The 21198-nt window shown below is 42.9% G+C and overlaps 1 protein-coding gene across 3 annotated transcripts in view; it reads right to left on the minus strand.

Moving 5' to 3' along the window:
• Window positions 1–21198, minus strand: part of LOC108233880 (RIMS-binding protein 2) — a 74625-nt gene that overhangs the window by 3238 nt on the left and 50189 nt on the right. For all 3 annotated transcript variants that reach the window (XM_025005149.2, XM_037978965.1, XM_037978964.1), the window contains 16 exons: window positions 17514–17620; window positions 17313–17422; window positions 16352–17227; window positions 14398–14549; window positions 13677–14129; window positions 12398–12772; window positions 11887–12042; window positions 10846–11640; window positions 10272–10371; window positions 7780–7916; window positions 7520–7688; window positions 5418–5486; window positions 3532–3579; window positions 2832–2947; window positions 2675–2746; window positions 1439–1558 (listed from right to left, as the gene is read on the minus strand). In XM_025005149.2, coding sequence (XP_024860917.1) covers window positions 1439–1558; window positions 2675–2746; window positions 2832–2947; window positions 3532–3579; window positions 5418–5486; window positions 7520–7688; window positions 7780–7916; window positions 10272–10371; window positions 10846–11640; window positions 11887–12042; window positions 12398–12772; window positions 13677–14129; window positions 14398–14549; window positions 16352–17227; window positions 17313–17422; window positions 17514–17620 — 3855 coding nt within the window. The remainder of the gene's footprint in view (window positions 1–1438; window positions 1559–2674; window positions 2747–2831; window positions 2948–3531; window positions 3580–5417; window positions 5487–7519; window positions 7689–7779; window positions 7917–10271; window positions 10372–10845; window positions 11641–11886; window positions 12043–12397; window positions 12773–13676; window positions 14130–14397; window positions 14550–16351; window positions 17228–17312; window positions 17423–17513; window positions 17621–21198) is intronic.

The raw sequence follows: 21198 nt of genomic DNA on the forward strand, positions 1-21198 counted from the left end.
CATTATTTATTAAACAAAAATGAAGCCAAAATGGAAAAGCTGTGTGGCCAAAACTAAGTCCACCCCATGATCCTGCAGCAGTAAGTCTCAGTAGATGTTTTCTGTAGGACCTCAACATATACTGTAGGTGCTGAGGTTGTTTTGTTTGTGCTGATTTACTGTGTTTGGTTTTCTCTAAACATGAAGCTGTGCATTATGGGTAAACTCTGCTCTGGTCTCATCTGTCCAAAGGACATTGCTCCAGAAGTTCTGTGTTTCATTCAGATGAATCTTTCCAAACCTCAGTCCTGCTGCCAGTCGGCTTCAACTCTTCCAAACAGATTAGATTTGTTCAGTCTGATTTTAACTGTCCTGTCATGACCTTTAACCTTTAACCTGCTAACTGAGGCCTGTAGAGTCTCAGATGGAGCTCTTTGGTTTCAGGTAATTTCTCTGATCATTGCACGGTCTGACCTTGGGGTGAATTTGTTGGTTCGTTCACTCCTGGGAGGACTGGCAGCTGTCTTCAGTGTTTTCCACTTGTTGAATAATCTTTCTCTCTGTAGAACGAGGAACTCCAAAGTCTTTGTAAATGACCTTTGACTCCTCCCAGATTGATGGGCAGCAACAGCTGCTTCTCTCAGCTCATTGCTGATGTCTTTCCTGCTTGGCGTTGTGTTAACACACACCTGTACGCTCTCCTGCTTTTATAGAGGTGATCACACTGATGATGATCAGATAATCAGCAGCTCCTGGCTGAGACTGAACCTCTTAAATCCTGTGGAAGCAGCGAGACTGGACTCAGTTTTTCACACACATTTTTCTCATTTTGGCTTCATTTTTCTTTAACAAATAATGACATGGGGGAATCCGCTCAATGTTAATGTCTTGACATGTAAAACCCGAGAACTGAAGGAAGAAGGTGGACTTTCTTTTCACAGTGACTGTTTATTGGACATGTCATGATACCCAGTATCTGAAGCTTAATAAGCTACTCATCTCCCTAATGCATGCACAGGAGAGGCTATAGTTTTAATGAGAGATGCCTACTTAACTTGCGGTTTAACAAACACACATCACACAGGAGGTGCAGGAATCTACTCATGGAAGCAGTGTGGCGTACAGCTGAGTGGGGATGGAGGAGGTTCTAAGAATGAGGCGAAGAGGGTTCACTAACATCCGCCATCTGAAACACTTACAATCACGTCTCAAAGTGGACAGATCGTTTATGCTTCTGCAAAACCCCATGCAGGAAACAGCGGAGCAGAAGAGATGCAACAGGACATAGATTAGAAAAGACGAAGAACAAACAGAGAAAGAGCAACCATGCAATTTTAAATGGCAACAACAGAAAGAAGCTTTAAATGTCAATGATTTGAAAGAAAAATAACAAAACAAAATCAACAAAAAGCAGGTTGAGATATTCATGCATGTTAAACGGACAGACGGGTGAAGTTACCAGTGATTCTTTCCTGGGTTCTGGTGCAGATTGAGCGCAGACTGGTTCTGTTGGAGCGCTGTCTGGGATCGACTGCAGGAAGTTGGAGGGCACCAGGCCTCTGTGTCCATTCAAGTCTCCCTGCAGGACAAAAGACTCAAATTTAATTAAATGGATTTTCCCCCAGATTAATATGTTTGTAGCAACAGGAGCGTTTTAGCAGCTGCAGGGTCGTCGCACATCACTCGATTCCACACTGTTCGTTTTGCACTACATGGTTATTTACATGGACGTCTCTGGTTATTTACGAGAGCAAAGAGGATCAGCAGCAGCAGCTAGCTGTAGCACTTCTGGCGCAACCTGGAGCACTTAAAAATATATATATTCCTGTTGATATAACTGTATAATTTGAATCAGGTTTGAATAATAGTGTTTAAATGAATTGGTATAAAATTGTAAAGACTAGAAGAGTTTTAAAACAGCAGCATTTCACTTTGGAATAATAAAACAAGCCAGTATTTACTCCTCAGTATGATCCGAGTGAACTGCTGAGGTTTTTAAAACAGCTCCAATCTTCAAATCTCATGCATAAGCTATTTTATAAACTTTTATATCGCCATCAATTTGGCATCGCAGTCATTTTGGGAGAAATATTCCTTCCAGAAGAGCCCCGGGTTGCAACGGAAGAGACCACAACAGAAAATATATTAATAGCTCAGAACCATGGTTCTCAAACTGTGGCAACGAGTACCGCTGGTGGAAATGTTGGCATCAACTAAGTTAAATAATGAGGTAATTAATATCACAAGCTAAACTGTGAGACACAAATGTGAGAGGTTCAAGTTAAATCTTGGCTCTAGATGGAAACAATGAAACAGAATATATTGGGAACCCCTTTGGATTATTATTGGATGGCAGTGAACTTGTGTGCTGGTGGCTAAAGTCTGTAAAAGTAGCCAAACGGTGAGAAAATTGATTCAAATGATTTAAATTGGTATTCAGTTGTGGGTCAATGCATGGATCCATGATATCATAAACTGCAGCCTTAAACAAGGGTTGGGGTTTGGCCAGTTTGTTCATTTATATCAGATATGAAGTTTTGTTTCACTGGTTTGTAAAGCCTCATATAAAAGGTGCTACTTAAAGTATTTTTTGAGTTGGTGAGCATTACAAAAAGTTTGAGAACCACTGGTTTAAAACCTTTCACAGAAATCCCTTTAAAAATGGCTGGAATGGTGTCCTTCTGCAGACACTCACGTAAAAGAAGCCGTCTTCGTCCATGTCCCCAAACACGTGTATGATGTCCCCTGCACTGAAAGTCAGCTCCGCCTGAACACAGTTAGAAACCAAATGGGCTCATTGCTGGACTTCTCTTTACCGTTCAAAATTTTAAAAATGCACGTGAAAGTCAGACCTCTATGTCGGTGTTGGGGGAGCTCTCTCGTGGATCGTAATCAAAAATGGCCACCATCCTGCGCGGCCCCGAGGCTGGTTTCCCTCCAGCTGCGGCGGCAGTGGCCTGAGCGGGTTCTGAGGGACAAACAGAGCAGCACAGACCTCTGCGTCAGACCGCGTTTACAGGAACGAGCTACCGGCCGGCCCAGCGGCATGCAGCTCCTCGGGTCTGCTGGGCCCACTCGGCGGCATGCTGAGACGAGAGAAAGTCGCACAAAGCAAGGATCTAAATGAAACAACAACGTGAAAGATTAGTAGTTAGAGTTTGGCAGCTGTTTTTAAAATCAGACCAAACATTTGGGAAGAGACGGAGCGGTGTTCTGACATTTTGCAACGTTGTGAACAAAAACTACTAAATGTTCATTAAGGCCGTTTGAACTGTGAAGTGAAAAGAAAAGTAAGGAAGAGAAACTGCTTGACATCACTAATATTACAATTGTTTCAAACCAGTTTATAAATATCTCCATCTGAAACACGTTTTTTTTTTTAAACGCTAAGATTTGCGACCTTTAATTCCTAATAATCAAGCAGTCCTGAGCTCGGATACTTTCAGCACCCAGATATTGATGTTTAAAGCTAGAGAGGAAAACAAAAAAAAAGAAAAAGGTTGAACAGGGACTTTGTCTTATCATGCAGATCCAAACGAGCCGACCACAAACCTTGACTGGAGGAGTCCACACTCTCCTCATAGACTGCTGCAGACTCCACTGGAAAAAAGATCAAATAGGGAGGGGGGAGGGGGGCAGCATAAGTAACACGACAGAACCATTAGAACTCGTCGGATGTTACATCGGCTTCACGCAGGCAGAACGGCATCATGTGTGGCTTCGTGTCAATCTTTTTTTTTTTTTTTTTTTGTGAAAGCTGAGAGCATTACTTTTAGCTTCCTTCCTACAGCGAGGTGTCCCCCAGGGACCAGCGCCGGGGCCACTCCGATTTAATCTCCATCCTTCAACAGTCTTGATCAAGCTTCATCGCCTCCAACAATCTCTTATTTCTGTTCAGCTCAATTTGTGCAAATCCAAACTCGTTATGAAGCCTAAAAAAAAAAATACAAACACTGAGACATTCTGATGGATGATTCTCCTTCAAGTCTCACATCCAGCAACTGGTAAAAACAACCGAAGCTAAAGCTTGGTTTCTTCTTTGGACTCAAGTTTTGTTTTTCTTTTTAGGATAAAAAACAAAATGCATATGCTACTTTTTAGATTATACGCAGTGCTTACATGCTCTTTGTACAGTCGACCACGGGACTGTTAGGTTTGTTACACGTTTGTTGTATTCTTGTGCTCGTCTTTTCACACATTAAACCTCTGGAATATATCCATTTACATCAGAGCTACAAACCTACATCCTCCAGAAAAGCACGGGAGGGTTTTGCTCACCAAACCCGAGGGCTCAAAATGAGCTAGATGAAAAAAATAAAAAATTCAATTTTCAACTCCAAAACCAGTTGAATCTGAAGGAATTTGTCTCCCTGAGTGAATTTAAACATATTTTCAACATTAAATATTCTAAATACTCAAAACGTCTGTCTGTAAATACTTATACTGATGATTTCTGTTACTGATACAGACGACTGCTGCACAAACTTACTAAGCATATCAGGTGACTTCTTTTAGTTTTGAATATTTCTAGTTGTTTTAGCCTGTTATGATAATCTGATGTGTAAACTTATTTTCCCCATATGTGCCTGTGTTGTATTTGCCGGGGGTCTTTTCTGGGTAACTAATGGTTACATTTAAAAATTACTTAACAGCGTATCTGCTGAAGCGTCTGTCCACAAAGCAAAGACTTGAGTTGTATAATCTATGGTTCGTATGATCAGAGAAGTGATGAATGGAGAGTTTCATCTGGTCAGATCTGAGCGGCACTCAGAGCCGCAGTGAACGCTCTAATCTGTTTTTCTCACAGCTATATATATATATAAAAAAAAAAAATCAACACGTTGTGCACAGAAGCCCCGCTGCCTGTGGAAAGCCGGCTTTAGGAGACACCATGCAGAGTTCACACAGAGCCACAGGTGGCGAGCAGAGAGGACAAACGTTTTAACCTTTCAGTCATCGTGCGATTCGTTTGTGACACAGAAGCGGGCCGTTTAGTTCGGGTTTATCAACTGATCAGCAGCAATGCTGCGTCCTGCTGTCGTGTACATGAGCGTACAATGACGGGACTGAGTCAGGGCTTTTAACATCCGTGACTACAGAGACCACGATTTGAGCGAGTCAACCCGTGGAAAGACCTGCACAGCCCACGAAGAAAGAAACTGTGACGCACAGACTTAAATCTAGAAAATGAAACTACTTTAAGAAAAAAAAAAAAACCCACTTGTGAAGTTAAAATTTGCCTACAATGCTGGGAAGTGGTGTGATTTTATTATTAGATTTATGGCTTCAAAAACCCCCCCCCCAAAAAAAAAAAAAAAAAAAAAAACAGCAACCTGCCAGTGAGAAGCAGTGACTGAAGGAAGTAAATCTAATGTGAAAGAGACAGAGAGAGGAGAAGAAAGGAGAGGTGGGAAGCCGCAGTCGGCGGCGAGACACACCTTTCTTGGATCGCCTCGGTTTCGGCGGTGGAACAGGGCGACGCGGAAGCTGAGCATGTGCGCGAGTGCCTTAATGGAGTTTTAGAGGCCAAAAGCAATTAAGAGAAATGAAACCAAATAACAAACAAAAAAAAAGAAAAGAAAAGACACACAGGTGTAACTTTTGAAAGAAGCAGACAGGACAAAGTTGACGATGAGGAGGAAGCAGAGAGCACAATGAGAAGTGACAGCGGCAGACAGCAGCGAGGACGAGTGGAAGTGAAAAAGGTTAAACCGGCTGCAAAGTATCGCTCTGGGTGGGAAGCAGGAAACAAAAAGCAAAGTGTTAGTTTGATTTGACTGCTCGGCCTATCAGTCACCACACATGAATTCAACTTGCCACAAATCCGCATGAAAAACAACAAGTCGCAAAAAATAAATAATCAAAAGATAGCTGTGGTTGTGTTACAGCGCGACTCATGGGGAGCTATAAATCTAAAAAAAAAAAAAAAAAGTGACCGCATGGGGGTGGGGGGTGGTGTTTGTGTTACTTTTAACACATTTAAGCGATTTATTGCTCCTGCTGAGTACGAAGGTGAGTTTTTTTTTTCCCCACCCAACGGGTTCCAGTGCTAAACAAGGAGCTGGTTCTACAAAAACTCAGTTCAGAGAGGCGCTTTAAAGCCACGCCATTACATCAAACTCCAACGTCTCTTCCAGTAAACTGATCTGAAGACAGATCGCAGGGGCCTGCCTCTTTGGTCCATTTTACGCTGATGAGTACTTTGAAAGATGCACATGTTCTGCTGCAGGTGCACCTTTCAGCCACAAGTCTTTGGAGGAAAAAAAACAACAATTTAAAAAAAAATACTTCTCAAAGTACAGACTTGTAACAGCTCTATTCTGGTGTCTGCGTGAACTCAACACACAGAACAATAACGTAGAAGCCCAGTGGGCACAAGCTCAGTAAAACTGCGCTCTAGAAACAAAAAACAACAATGGAACTGCTTTTATTGGCGCTTTGTTTTCAAAATCTTTCTCACTTTATCCTGATTCTGTTGCCCTTAAACTTTGATCAATGAATGGCGGAAATAGTTCAGAAAAATCTGTAAATGATACCAAAGAAACGAAGGAGTTGTAAGGGATGTTTTAGCTGAACTAAGGAGGTTGCTGGTGTAGATTCTCAGTCATCCAAGACATGGTTAATCTAAAAAAAAAGGTTAAAAACAAAAACAAGTGGACTTCTATTCCGTAGCTGAAGACATTTCGCTTCTCATCCGAGCTTTTTGTTGTTAGGAGAGTGAATCCATCTCACTGAACATCTCAGCTTTAAATCTCAAACTCCACTCTCTGCTTTTTGAACTGAGAAAGCTCCTCGGATGAGAAGCTGAAAGTCTTCAGCTACAGAAGTCCAGTTGTTTTTGTTTTTAACCTTTTTTTGAACTAAGGATGTTCTTTCTCTGTAATTTTGATATGTCAGTGATGTGGACATCTTCTGACACCCAGTGATGCAGCATGAGTATGCCAGAATTTTTCTTAAGTTGTTTGGATCAAGATTTTTAAAAATTAGAAATATATATATATTTTTTTAATTGCCTGCCATGTTTATTAATAGTGTCTCAACTGTGTTTATATAGTCTGCTGAAACAGTGATTTGTAATCTGTGTGGGGCTCTGTGTCACTTTAACTACGAGACCTAGTATCAGACACAAACTGCAGGAAGACGAGAGACTATGAGCTCATGTTATTTCACTGTTATTTAGACATCTTATTAATGTTGAAGCACTTTTATTTATTTCTTTTTGTCCTGAAAACACAAAAGGGGAGTTTCTCATTTACACAACACAACACAACGAGCTTTAAGTTTCTTTTTCTTTAAGCTTAAAGGCCACATTGTTCAAAACTGAGAAGTGAACTGAATTTATTAAATATAAATTTATTTTCTTTGAAATTCCCGCGCTGCCCATTTTCACTTACCACTTACAACATAAAAAGCCGTGACTTCATGGACAAAGCTTTACAATTTACACAATACAATGTAAAAGCTCTTGAGCAACGACATAATACAGCTGACAAAAAAAAAAAAAAAAAACATTTCTGGACTTTCACTCCCTGCCACGTACCGATCTTCTCCATGGAGGCCGCTGTGGGCAGGAAGCCCTGCTGCAGGAGCTGCTGCCGGGTCTCTTCGTCCTCCACCTGGATCTCAGACACCATGTTACACGGCACGTAGCCCAGACGACCACCCGACTCCCCTCGGTAGAACCCGTCCGCGTCTTTATCGCCGTAAACCTGCGGAGAAGAGCGCGCCGCCGTGTCCAAAATGGAAAACAACGAGTGCCGAAAACGAGCAAAAACACGTTCCCCTGAGCTCAGAACGTACTTTGATGATCTGTCCCTCGCTGAAGGGCAGTTCCTCCTCAGCTGCGTCGGGATTTGGCGACATGGTGACCGGATCGTATGGGAAGAGAGCCACAAAGATGCGAATGCCACCCTCTCCTTTTATCTTTGATGATTCGTCTAAAGACACACACACACACACACAAAGTGAAAACACACTCATTCCCATACCAACAACTGTTTGGTACATCACTGATGTACAACATGCCGACAGTGATCCAGCATTACTTAGATCCTCACTCACTAAATCAGTACTTTCTTCCATATCTCTTGAAATAAATAAGGAGGAAATTGATTTTCAGTAATTAGGAGTGCCAATGAATAAACACTGAAGCTCCTTTCTTCTTATTCGGCTGACATGCTTCCATTTCTGTCACAATTTTCTATTTGCCCCTCGTCCCGTAGCTTTGGGAAAACTCAAACAAGCAATACGTTAAATAGTGCGGCTTGACTGGGAATAGTGTGACAGCAGCAAATCTTACCATCTGGACGGAATTACCAAAACACTTCAATGTATCGCAAAAGAAAAAAAAAAAACACGACGGATGCCACGCTCTTTAGATATCAATGGTTTATCAGTTGTGAGATTTCTTCTTCTGACATGAACTATAAAGTTAGTGAAGAGATAACAAGCTGTTATGTCGCCGTGTGATGTTCTACTTGTTCAGACAAAAAAAAAAAAAAATAGATGAGTCACTTTTGTCTACAGCTCAGTGGGCCACAGAAGGCTGAATGTTTAGTGACCTGAACTAGCATTTTGATCATTTAAATTGTGTTTTTACACAACTGCAGATGAGGTTTTATAATGTTTAAGGGTTTGACCACAGAACGTTCAAATCAAAGTGAACTTCTGAGTTGGCTAATCCTTCTAAAATCTTTGCAAACAAACTATTCTTAGCCAGAATGTCCAAACTCCCATTGACTTCCATTGTACCTGAGCTTAGAATACTCTCATCCAAACTGGAAGTGGAGGGTCTTTTCACCTCATCATATCTCCTACATGAAACAATGCAGGAACATATAAAATTGACGTGTGACGACCAGACGCTGCTGCCACTTACAGATCAAGAAATATTTCAGTGGGACTTATAGTTTTTGCACAGTGACTGTTTGTTTGAGGCCTAATCTCTACTCTGTTCCTGTCTACCTTTTTAAGAATTTTGTCAGCTGTGTGCTTCTTTTGATTTTGTTCTCTCTGCACATCCTATACATTAAAACGTTGATATTCTGTTACCTCCTATTGTTTCGAAAGTAAGTCCCAGATTACTGTTTGATGGTGTTTCAGGCAGTAGCTGCTTTGGCCACTTTCAAAATGTCTTCAGAAACTTTCTCGTTCGCTTCGTTTTTTACATTACCACACTCCAACGCAGCAGAGCTCGTAGAGAAAGCGTTGCCTGCTTTGCAGCAAATCCTGCAGATAGTAAAGCCTGCCTGCGTGCCCCTCCCCCCCCAGCGCCCAGCATGTGCAGAGCTGCAATGAGCAGTGTTGGCCCAGCACCTGTTCTGTAAAGAGGTAATCAAGCTAAACCACTGATCCTAAGCTGCGCGAGCCGTTTGACAAACTCGTTCATGATCTGAAGCCGAGCGACAGAGGAAAAAAAAAAAAAAAAAAAAGCGAGTTGATTCGCGCTCAGAACTGACCCAGAGTACCGCTTTTCATAGCACAGCCTGAACGCTACATTAAAAAAAAAAAAAAAAACAAGTTATGAAATGTGATTTTGAAACAGCATGTTGCATGTTGTGTACTGTAAAAGCAGCCTGTTTTTTTTTTTTTCCCCTGTAGCATTAAGTATGGCAGCATAAAGAATGACATCAGCGCTGCAGCTGAAACAGATATGACAGCAAGACACATATTTCGAGAGCTGTAGTGAGGCTTTAAGCTGAACTCATCTCATTAGGGAGAATCAATCCATGTGTGACAGGAGTCACGGGCAGACGACTCGCCGGCTTTCACATCCTCACTAATTTTCGAGTAGATAGGACGCGACTTCTCCCTGCTCCCTTCCTCTTATCTGTGTGGGCCTAAAACACAGATGTGTGTACTGAACTGTGCACGTGAACATGAAACAGAAAGGTCAGGCTGGTCTTAAGCCAAACAAGAGGTGAGTGGGGGGGAAGCAGGGGGAGGAAGAGCAAAAAAGGAGCTTGCATGTCGGACGGTTTCTCTGCTGCCTAACTGAGGTTACTATTTTAATGTCTGTCACTTCCTCCTGTCATGACAAGCCACTTTGGGTTAAGCCAGTTCTCAGCTTAGCAGGCTTTCTCCTACTTCTCCACCGCAGCGACAGCACCGCCCACTCCCTCTGTCCCTCCCCTAATGCACAAGGTGCTAATCTGACAACCTTCATGTGAGAGAGAGAGAGAGAGAGAGAGAGAGAGAGAGAGAGGGGGGCGCCAACGGGAACCGCAAGCTTCTCCGCACAGAGTTCCACTGCAACAAGACAAGAAAAGGCAAGCGAGGAGAAAAGCTCGAACCTTTGAGGAGGCCACCCTGCGAGTATGCTGCTTTACAGGAAAGCTCTGCCGGGCCCCCCCTTGACGGGCCTGCCACAGATGGAGGGATCTGGCTGGGCTCCTGTTCAAAACACAGGAAAGAATACAAGAAAATGAAGTTCAATGCAAAAAAATAAAGATATTGGGACAAAAAATAACAGGAAATGCTCCTGTAAATTTACTTCAGCAAAGATCAAGACAATAAAAACTTATGACAAACACTGAGATTTTCTCAATTGTTTTTTAGCTGCAGCAGTTTTAGCAGAAACAGAATTAAGCTCAAGGACTGTAAGCTACTGAAGGATAAGGCACTGCTGACTAGTTTTGGGGCAAAAAGCTGGGAGAGTCTGAAAGCAGCAGGAGGAGGCAGAGGAGGGAAGGAGATTCAGGACTGCTTCACAGCAGTGGCGATGATGATGATGATGGAAAGGTCTGTGTTTAGTGAGCAGTGGAGCTCTCTGCTGTACTCTACATGACTCAGAGGGGAAGATCGGCACAGATAAGGGAGGTTAGTGGGGCTGGGACAACACAGCCACTGCAGCTGCTCTGTAGTTACCGTTGGTTCGGCTTTCGCTCCTTGGCGGTGCGCAGGTCTGCCGTGCTCCACCTGAGCCCCCTCCACCCACCACTCCGAGCTCATCTGCTCCATCACCACCTCCCCACTGCTGCATTCCGCAGGCTCCTCGTTGTCCGTACCGTACTCCACGTCGATCTCCACCCCACGGCCGACGGGAGACTTCAGAGTCCGCACCGTTTTGCTGACTGGGTAGGTTCTCGGCGCGGTAAGGCCTTGGTCCGGGTTATTCACCGCGGTGGCAGCCATCTGGCTCCTGAGCATGGCTGCCCTTCTAAGGCGGTCCCCAAGTCCTTTGAGCAGTGATCGTTCTTTGCTGTTGGGGGTCAGACTGGGAGGACAGTGGGCTGAGACCCGCCTGCTGGTGGGACCTTCATATAAACTTGCGTTTTCATTTTCAGGATAACCAACGGTGTTGGCGTAGCGCACCCTGTGAGGTGTCTTCGGTTTGACATGCAGGGGATCGTACCTGACTGAAGGCTCTTTGGTTAGAGGTCTGGAATGCTGATGGTGAGGGGGAAGAGGTGGGTGTGGGTTGGTCGGATGTGTGTGAAGCTGGGGAGCGTGATGAAGAGCCTCAGCGCTTCTGGAGCGAAGGTGGCTGGGTCCTGGCCGGAGCTTACTGCGATGGACTAAAGGGTCTTCCTGACTGCCGTCTTCCTCCTCCGACACCTCAGCGATACTAAACAGCTGCTTGTTCTGAAGGACCTGAGGAGGCAACTTAAGGATCCTCTCCAGAAGCTCCTCCTCACTGTCCGGTGTGTCTAACTTACATGACTTCAAGGGCAATAAAAGCAACCGAGAACGGATTGACGATGGTTGCATGAAGGTTTGTATTGTTCAGTGAAAAAGAATCATGCAAAGAGAAAAGAAAAAAAGAGGGGGAAATGAAAAACAAAACAAATGAGCACAATCAAAAATAGGACAGAAATCAAAATGATAACAAAGAGCAGAAGCTGCAGTGCCTGGGCAGATATAGACCCATGTGGGGGGAGAGGCATTACAGTGCATGAATTTCTTTACCCTGTTGGCTCCACTGCTGTAACCTCTGGCCTGTGTTTCTCCGAGGTGGTCGGAGTAAAGGTCCTCTTCCTCCTCCTCCAGGATGTCTGACAGGTCTGAGCGGCTGTTGTCTGCATGGTAGTCACTGAGAGGCTCCACAGGTCCTCTGGCATAACTCTGCAATTGTACAGTAGAGCACCACATCATCATACTTGATGCAAATACATACATTTTAAATGTCTATATTTATCTCCTTTGTATAAGGGGTCACAAAAGTATCCACCCTCCTTGGCATTTTCCTTTGGCAATCAAAGGAGCTACTCTGGGTGTTTGTCCCAAATAAAAAGGCTTGTCAGCTTACATTACATTGGAACCATGAAGGTTGACTTTTAGTCAAACAGCTGTACTGTGAGATACTTTGTGTGCTAAAATCGAACTGGACTCAGACTTGTTTTCAGTTCCTGATCATTTGTTTTTGCGAAGAAGAATCATTGATAGTGTAACTGGTGAGTTTCAGTGAGTCCGGGCTGACCTGCTGCCTCCCACTGTAAACCGGCTCCTGGTCCTGTCTCAAAAACTCCTCGATGGACACCAGGCGAGTGTTCTCCAGCTCCTCCTCCACCTCTGACTCCAGAGGTGAGGTGCTGGGGGGTCGGAGGAGGTTAGTGCTCTGGGCGTTAAGAAGGTCTGTGATTGGGGCTTTGGGTGGGGTAGGGATGCGCTCGGGGGTCCCAAGCTTGGCACCGGGGTCCTCGATGAACTCCGTGATGGATGGGAAAGGGCGAATCGTTCCCGGGCTGTCGGTGTCTCTGCGCTGATCCAACACAGGCAACGGTGCTACAGCCGGCACTGGAGCTGCTGCTGGAGACGGCAGAGGCGTTGCGTTGATGGGGGAGGTCACATTAACCTGAAAATACAAAAGGCAGCATTAAAGTCATCCAGAATTATTAGTAGTTTCTTCTTGCAGCAAAGTAATAAGTGTGCAGAGTGTACCGAAAAAGAAAACCAGGTACAAATTACTTAGCAACTCAGGAAAGTACTGAGGGATGGAATTATAACTACATGCTGTTCCCCTTATGATTTCTTAGCAAATTCTTAGTTGACTGATTACCTAAAAACACAATTAAAACAGAATATTAGGTCTTTTGTATGTGGGTAGAAGATCATGTATAGAGAGAACCATGTTGTCACAGATGTCTGAGACATGATGAGACATACAGTATAAATGTTGTACGTTTATACAACATAACCTTAATCATATAATGTAATGTTATATAATCTAACATAAATTACTATAATTGCTAATTGAGAACTTATTGAATGCTTGTAAACAACATTAACTGTGCACAAATGCCAAAAAACTATTCAAGAGATGGTAATTTGATTGCAGTTTCTTTCTACAAGTGTAGGAAATACGTCCAGTGTAGAACAGTGGAATTTGGAAGTAAAGATGGACTATATGTCGTGAAGTAGATCAGAGTTTAATGATTTCATGGATAGGTTTAATCTCCTTTGAAGTCAGTTTTTCTATAGGTAATTTCTCCAACGCAAACAAAAGTATGTTTTTATTTTTTTTAATTTTCTGTGTTGCAAGTTGCTGCAATATAAAGTGAGAGACAGAAAAACCGAAAACATCTGAAACAAGCTTGAGAATAATTAAGTGTGCTTTAATGTTCCCTCTCATGCTGACATTTTTGTTCATAAGGTGATTTATGAGCAGTCAAGAAAAGTGACCTACAAAAAATAATCCTACAAAAGTAAACAAGTTGTAGCTTTTTTATCTACAGAGTGATAGCAGAGGGAGCCCTTACCACTGGAGATATGGTGGAGGCTGCTTCACATACAGCCAAGGCAGCAGCAGACGAGGGGTTGGCCCAGGCTTTCACGTAGGAGGCAGAGGAGAGGAGATCCTCGGAGCAAAGAGCATGAGGTGGATTGGCAGCACCTTCCACTGTGAGGCGAGGCATGCGTGTGTCTGATGGCAGTGCAGAGACTTTGGCAGCAGAGTTTGTGTAGGATGGCGGTGGGGACAAGTTACTGGGCGCTCGGGAGCTGCAGGGCAGGGGTGGCACAACTGGGGTGGCTACAGCTGGGCCTGCCATGATGGCAGCCAGCTTGGAGGGCACATTTACTGGCATAGAGTCACAGGACTCCCCGTGGGCGGACATGGTGCGGACGGTGAGCTCCTGAGCTGCCTGGAGGGACTGGATCTGAGAGGGGCCCAACAGGGCGCTGCCTGCTGTCGGAGAGGCCACCTCCAGCACCTTGGATAACAGGATGAGAAAATGAACGGGACACAAAACAGTGTAAACCAAAACTTAAATAAATACTTCAAAAGACAGTTAAGTCTTTTTTGAGGTGGGTATCTGTGGAAAAAGTTATAAATATTTAATATCTTACTAGTTGGAGATAGCAATTTGAACAGTAAGATCTTACATATTTACAACTTTACGGCCAAACTATCCTTTTAATAAATTTTCTGACAGAAAGATTTTAAACGTTTGATGAAAGACTTTTTAAGAATATTCTTGCCTTCTTTTTGTCAGCGTATAAGGTATATCCAGTGACACGGACTCCGTTGGAGGTCCCGGCAGCATCTATGGTGACTGGCAGCCAGCTGATGAGAGCGATCCCTGCAGAGGGACCGGCCTCCAGCTGCACATCCAGAGGAGCGTCGGGGGGACCTACAGTGGAGAAAGCCATTAAACTGCAGTGGCAAAAATATACAGTAGCTTGTTTCTTAACTCTTAACTAACAAAACACTGACTGATTAGCAAGAACACACAGGAAATAATACAGGAAAAATAAGTATAAAACTAGGTACACGATTCTACCAAGAAAGCTGCCAGCTACGACTTCATTAAACTAAAACAATAAGATCCAGATACCTGAATTCCCAGACTGTGGGCATGAAACTTAAGCACATTTCAAAGATTATTTATAAAATAAATATATATAAAAATGTGTCAAATTCTTGATCATGCTGACTGTGCAGTTTATAAGCTTTGGGCGTCACTAGGAGCATTAAAATGCTGCAGACACGGAGGAGCAGAACGTAAATATGGTGCAGACATTTGGCATCAAATTAAACTCAGGATGTAAAGCACAGAGCAGCAGCAGTGACTTCATTTACATTCTTAAAGGAGTTTGCTTTGTTTACCCAAACTCTTACTGCAATTAGTATTTGGGACATAAAAAAATGACCAAACAAGTGGGCTTAAAAATCAGCGAATTCTAAATAAAGCCTTCATTAAAACGTGTGGCATTTCTTTACAGCAATACCAGAATTGGCTCTAGGGGCAATCTCGTCTCGGCTGCTAATACTTCTAAATATATACAAAACAACTTTAAAATGAATCTAGAAGAACTAGCAATTTTTTAAAAATTAAACGTAAAACAACTAGTCTTTGGACACTCAATAGAAAGCTAGATTTTTAACTAAACTGTGTCTCTATTTTAACTTCTAGGAAAAAATTGACACATATAGTCTGTAAAGATGCATAATTTACCCAATACCTGACATCTTAATTTTTGTCACAGATGTTAATTCACAGTCAGTATATTTGATATGGAAAAGTCCTAATAATCTCTTTAGTTTTGTAAAACGCCAAAGTGTTGTCTCCACACAGCTTACTAACTGTTCCACCTTTTGTTACCATCGCTGATGAGTCCCACCACTGTTGTGTCATCAGCAAATTTAACGAGTTGGTTTGTACTGAATTTAGCAGTGCGGTCATGAGTCGGCAGAGGGAAGAAGAAAGGACTGAGTACACGTCCTTGAGGTGCTCCTGTGCTCAGTAAAATGGAGATTTACTGCCAACTCGAAATATGTTAAATCACCGTTTTCAGAAAGCAGATTTTTGCACTTTATAAATAAATTTAAAAAAAATCTGTGATTACACATGAACAATGCCAAGCACAGAAATCCATGTGCCCACACCTTGTAAACACTAACTTCGTATTGCTAATTGTTGGCAAAAAAAAACTGTGATAACTGTAAAATACGTTTTCAGGTCAATATGTGGCCCTTCAGTCACCTTAGTCAAGTCAATTTGGCCTTTTGTAGACATAGTATTGTCCATCTCTGGCATAGAACATAGGAACACAGAACATTCTTAAAAAATTACAATCAGCCACAGTCACAATAAAAAATGCTTGCAGTGGAATTCAGACAAAGCCTTGGTAACCTTCTGAAAGGGATTTTTATCTCTTTGTTTCATGATGGTTAAATAGTATACACAACAATAAAATAATTGGGAGCACAACACAGATCTGTGTGCCATTACTGATGTGTTTGTATCTGAATTATGCAAATATTTTATTATTAAGGAAAAATAAAAATTCTCAATTAGCTGCTGAATTACTTAATTTCAACCAATATTTGAGCCAGACCGAAGTTTTCCTGTTCCAAACATACCCTTGTCTGACAGAATTTAGTGGCAAATCAAGAAAATATTATCTAACTCACAGACAAGAAGTAACTGACCTGCCATCAGTGTGGTGAAGGTGACCGTGGTGCTTCTGTGCTCCCGTCGCTCCACAGGTAACTCCCATGGCGTACGGTGCGGCCGTGCCTCCACCTTCACTGTATACTGCCGGCTGGGCAAGAGGTTATTGAGGCACAGCGAGTAGCAGCCAGCCTTCACCAGCTCACACTCTTCATCATTCAAGGACACAATGTGCACGTAGTTGCTGTTGCTGGGCAGCCAGGTGAGGTTGGCAGAGGTGGCGGTAATTCTGTCCACGCACAGCTGCGTGGGCGCCACACTGACATCCCGGCCGACCAGCAGGCTGCAGCGGAGCTGGTCTGAGAGGCCTTTCTCTGTCATACTCTGGACTGACACGCGGTAGGCTTTGAGGTTGATGTCTAGCCGCTCCAGCACTGCTTTGGTCTGGGCACCGAAGGGCACGCTGAGCCGCAGCTCCTGGTCCACATACACGTTATAACTCCACACGTTGCCCCACCCAGCCGGCACCAACGGAGGGTCCCAGCCAATAATAATGCTCTTGGCAAGCTGCTTGATGAGGGTGAGTTTACGTGGGTAAGGCACAATGTCCACTCCCACCTCCTCCAAATCCAAGTCCAGGCCGTTGGTGAGGGGAGCCGGGACAGGCAAGGCTGATGCTGAATCTGAGAGGGCTGAGGGGGGGCCGGAGGCAGCTGAGGCCCCTGTCCGTTCCGAGGTGATGACTCCTGTGTGGAGGTGATGCTGGTGGCTGGCACTGTGCAGGCTGCTGTCTAGCAGAGAGTTGTGGGACACATCCCCCGTCTCTGGATGATGAGAGCTCATCAGGTCGTCATCTGACACACGTTCAACAAAGTTCGAGGGAACCAGCCCTCTCCGCCCATCCATCAGCTCACCTGAAAGGAACCACAAGAAAATACTAAACATCATGTAAAGGTATTACCAATAATCTGCAGGCATAGATAATAAAGCCAGCGCTACCTTCATAGAAACCATCATCATCCATGTCTCCATATACATAGATGTACTCTCCTGCAGTGAGGGGCAGCTCCACCTCAGGGTTGTCATTTGGGCCATCATAAGGATTGTAACTGATTGAAGAAAATTTGACAATTTATTTTCACCACACATTAACAAACTGTTGCAATCATGAGTCAACTCTGGTGTCGGTTTCACGCCTACCTGTATCTTGCAATAAAAACTTGGAGCTTTGGTGCTGCCCTGCTGAGGGTGCAAGGTGCTGGAGCCACGTCGATGTCCAACTCCTCCACTTCACTGGCAGTGTCCGCCTGAGGGCAGCACAAAGGGCAGGGCGGGTCATTTAACAGGACCTCTAACACACGAAAAACACACCCGGGATGAGAAACGTGTCTGGCGGCAGTGGCTCAGGAGGTAAGGGTTCATCCTGTAACCGGAGGTGTGATGGCAGCCTCACTTCTGTCAGCCTGCCCCAGGGCAGCTGTGGCTACAATGCAGCTTACCGCCACCGGTGTTCGAATGTTTGAATGAATGGGTGAATGACTGTAGTGTGAAGCGCTTTGGGGTTTTTGGACTAGATAAAGCGCTATATGCAGGCCATTTACCATTTGAAAAAGTAAAATGACATGATCTATTGAGAAAATTGAATTGTGGAAATTTACTTCCTTAGTCTTTTTCTACTTTACTGCCTTATAATGTAGAATTTACTTAGATCTTTCATTTTTGTCAATTTTTCATGACCATTGCAGGACATTTATTCCACAGCTCCATCCATATTTCATTTAATACTGACCAGTCTTCGCTATCTTTGCTGATAAAAAAAACGCATCCCTACAGCATGATGCTGCCACCACCATGCTTCACTGCGGGAATGGTGTTGTCAGCATGATGAGAGGTGTTACGTTTGCTCCAGACTTGGTGTCCTTGATGGCTAAATAAAAATCATTTTTATTCTAATCAGACCACAGCACCTTTTTTCACGTGGTGGCTGAGTTTCCATATGCTTTTTGGGAAAATCCAAACAGTCTACCTTTTTTTTTTTCCTTAAGCAATGACTTTTTCCTGACCACTCTTCCATGAAGCCCAGCTTTGTGCAGCTTACAGTGGTCCTATGAACTGATCCTCCCATCTCTGCAGAAGAGTTGATCAGCTGTGTCAGGGTTCTTTTAGGCCTCTTGGATGTTTCTCTGATTAATGCCCTCTTGGCCCGGTCTGTGTAATTTGGTGGACGACTCTCTTAGTAGGTTTGTTGTTGCGTATAATTTTCCCATTTTCTAATAATGAATTTAATTAAGAATTGCAGGATGTTCACAGTTTTTAGATTTTTTTATAAAACCAAACCCGGGTCTGTACTTCGTCACAACTTTGTCTGACCTGTGTGGAAAGTTCCTTGGTCTTCATGATGTCTCTTGCTTGGTGGTGGCCTTTACTACTTTAATGTACTGAAGTGGTGTTGATGCTGGTAGCTATCAGAGCAGGTGTATATATACTGAGACCATTTGGTACATAGATTATAATGGTTGGGATTCAAAGCAAAGGTCGTGGCTATGCCTGCATGCGCCGCTATTTAGTTTTATATATTTTTTCAGTATTTAATAAATGTTTTCTCCCTTTTAAACTTAATTATTTATGATGTATATTCATATAAAAAATCCAATTACATTCCAAGCTGTAAGGCAACAAAACAGGATACCAAGGGGGTGAAAACCTTTGCAATGTAACTTCTAGACTGCAAAGATGAAACTTACTTTACTGTAGCACAAAAGACTAATAATATATTACCAATTGTTGTACGAGATGAGAGCATGTTTTACATGAAATATGATATGAATGCAGGATCTAAAATAACGTGACTGCATAGAAAAGACTGGGGGAAAAAAAAAAACTGTTTGAATGCAAGTGTTTAGGTGGATTTTTACAGGGAGAAAAAACAGAGGAGAAAACACTGAAAAAGTAAAAAAATTAAATTAAAAATTAAAAAATAAGAATAAACTGAATATTTAGTGTTTCTTATCCTGTTGGGATTGTTATGAATTGGTTACTAATCGTATTGATAATTGATGTTTTTTTAAAACTGTTTCCCACAGTAAAAGACGGGGAGTGTTTACAGCTCCCTGGGAAAACCTTTTGAAAGATAATCGTCTACAACTACTACTGTATAACCTTCATAATCCTAAACGCCAAGTGGATTATCTCACTACATATGAGCTTTGTGGGTTAACAAGTGAACAGATGAAAAGACCACCAACATTCCTGACTCCCTGGACACGTCGGGCGACAGAAGCTGAAGCAGAAAAACCCTAAATATTCCTCCTAAGGACGTGTGTAAAAGAAGCACTAGCATAATCAGCTCTGTTCTGTACTTGCATCACAAGACAAGCAGTTTAAGAAGGTTTTTTTAATCCATTAAACCCACACAAACAATGTGACACTGCATGGATGTCTGCCTGTCTGTGAACGACAAAAGAACGAAGATGAATTTTACAATGACGGAACAAAAGTAAGAGATCAAAAAAGCATTTCTATCAACCTACGATCAAAGAGAAAATTTAGCTGTCATCTATCCAACAAATATAGGCTCAGTTTGGTTTGAGTTACAGGAACAGAGATCACACCAGAGAAGACAGGTACATTTACATAGTTTTCTGTTTACAGCTATTTTTAATACAAATGAGGTCACCAGTAGTCTAATCACAACCACACTGGTGGGACGTCATTCTTCCCAATTTCAACTCTGTTGCCAGAGGTCAAGCAGTTTCTTCTTGAAACAATAGATGTTTCTGCTTCTGAACAATTTGAAATATTATCTTTCTAAAGAACTTTGTTTCAGTTCAGCTAGTTTTAATTTGTGTATTTAGTCTCTATAGGCCCACCTACAGCCGCAGCCACAAAAATAAGTTTATGCTAACAACACATGAGTTTTTGTAGCTAAAGCCAGCCCTTTCAGCAGTAGAAAGAGAAAAAAAAATTGTGTTGGGCAAGCTTTGGCTTCAACTTAGCATTGAAGGACTGGTTTAGTTAGGGTTGGCTTGGGTTTCTTGAGCTATCCCTTAGTTATGCTGCTATAGGCTCGGACTGCTGGAGGATAAATTGACCACATTTCCTCAATCTGCTGCTGTCTTACTTGCTCTACTGTAATTATTTCTATCACTTACAAACAGTTTGTGTTTGTGAATGTGAATATGGGAACCCACCACATTTTCACTGGGTGTTGAGCTCCATGAGTCCATCTCCAGGTTCTGGTAAAAGAGGTTCTTTGCTCTGGCCTAGCACAAAATTGGTGCCAAGTTGGCACTGGGTTTTCAGTGCTAGAGCCAGAGCTGATGGTGGTGGAAACAAAAAGAGCTGGTGCTGAGCGAGCTCTGGCTCCAGTTTAGCACAGGAACCCCCCTCTTAAGAGGACATCTCTAAATATGATAAATAGTTCACTCAAGTGAGTTTAACTCCAAGTAGATGTGTTACTTACATTTGTACCACCTCTATTTGGAGAAAAAATAAGTTTATTTAGGATCAGACTGCTGAGCTAACAGCAGTCTGATCTAAGCAAGGCCCCAACCAAAGTGGCCTGGCTTGGACTAGCTGTGACCACAGCAGTTTATGTAAGCTCTGTGTTTTTAAACCTTTACATTGTTGTTAGTTTTACATTACACTGTTATTTATATGGACCTCTGTGGTTATTTGTGAACACAAAAAGCGGCAGAAGCAACTAGCTGTAGCACTTCTGGTGCAGCCTTGGGGTCAATTCCAGCAGGAAACTCATATTAATTTTGCTGAAATAACAATGGGATGCAAAACCGACAAAACAGTGGTTTATAAAATCGCATTTGTGTGAATCACTATAACATTTCTGAGATTGGAGTTGTTTTAGGACAGCAGTAATCTACTTTGG

Source organism: Kryptolebias marmoratus, linkage group LG13 (genome assembly GCF_001649575.2).
Source record: "Kryptolebias marmoratus isolate JLee-2015 linkage group LG13, ASM164957v2, whole genome shotgun sequence".
Lineage (NCBI taxonomy): Eukaryota > Metazoa > Chordata > Actinopteri > Cyprinodontiformes > Rivulidae > Kryptolebias > Kryptolebias marmoratus.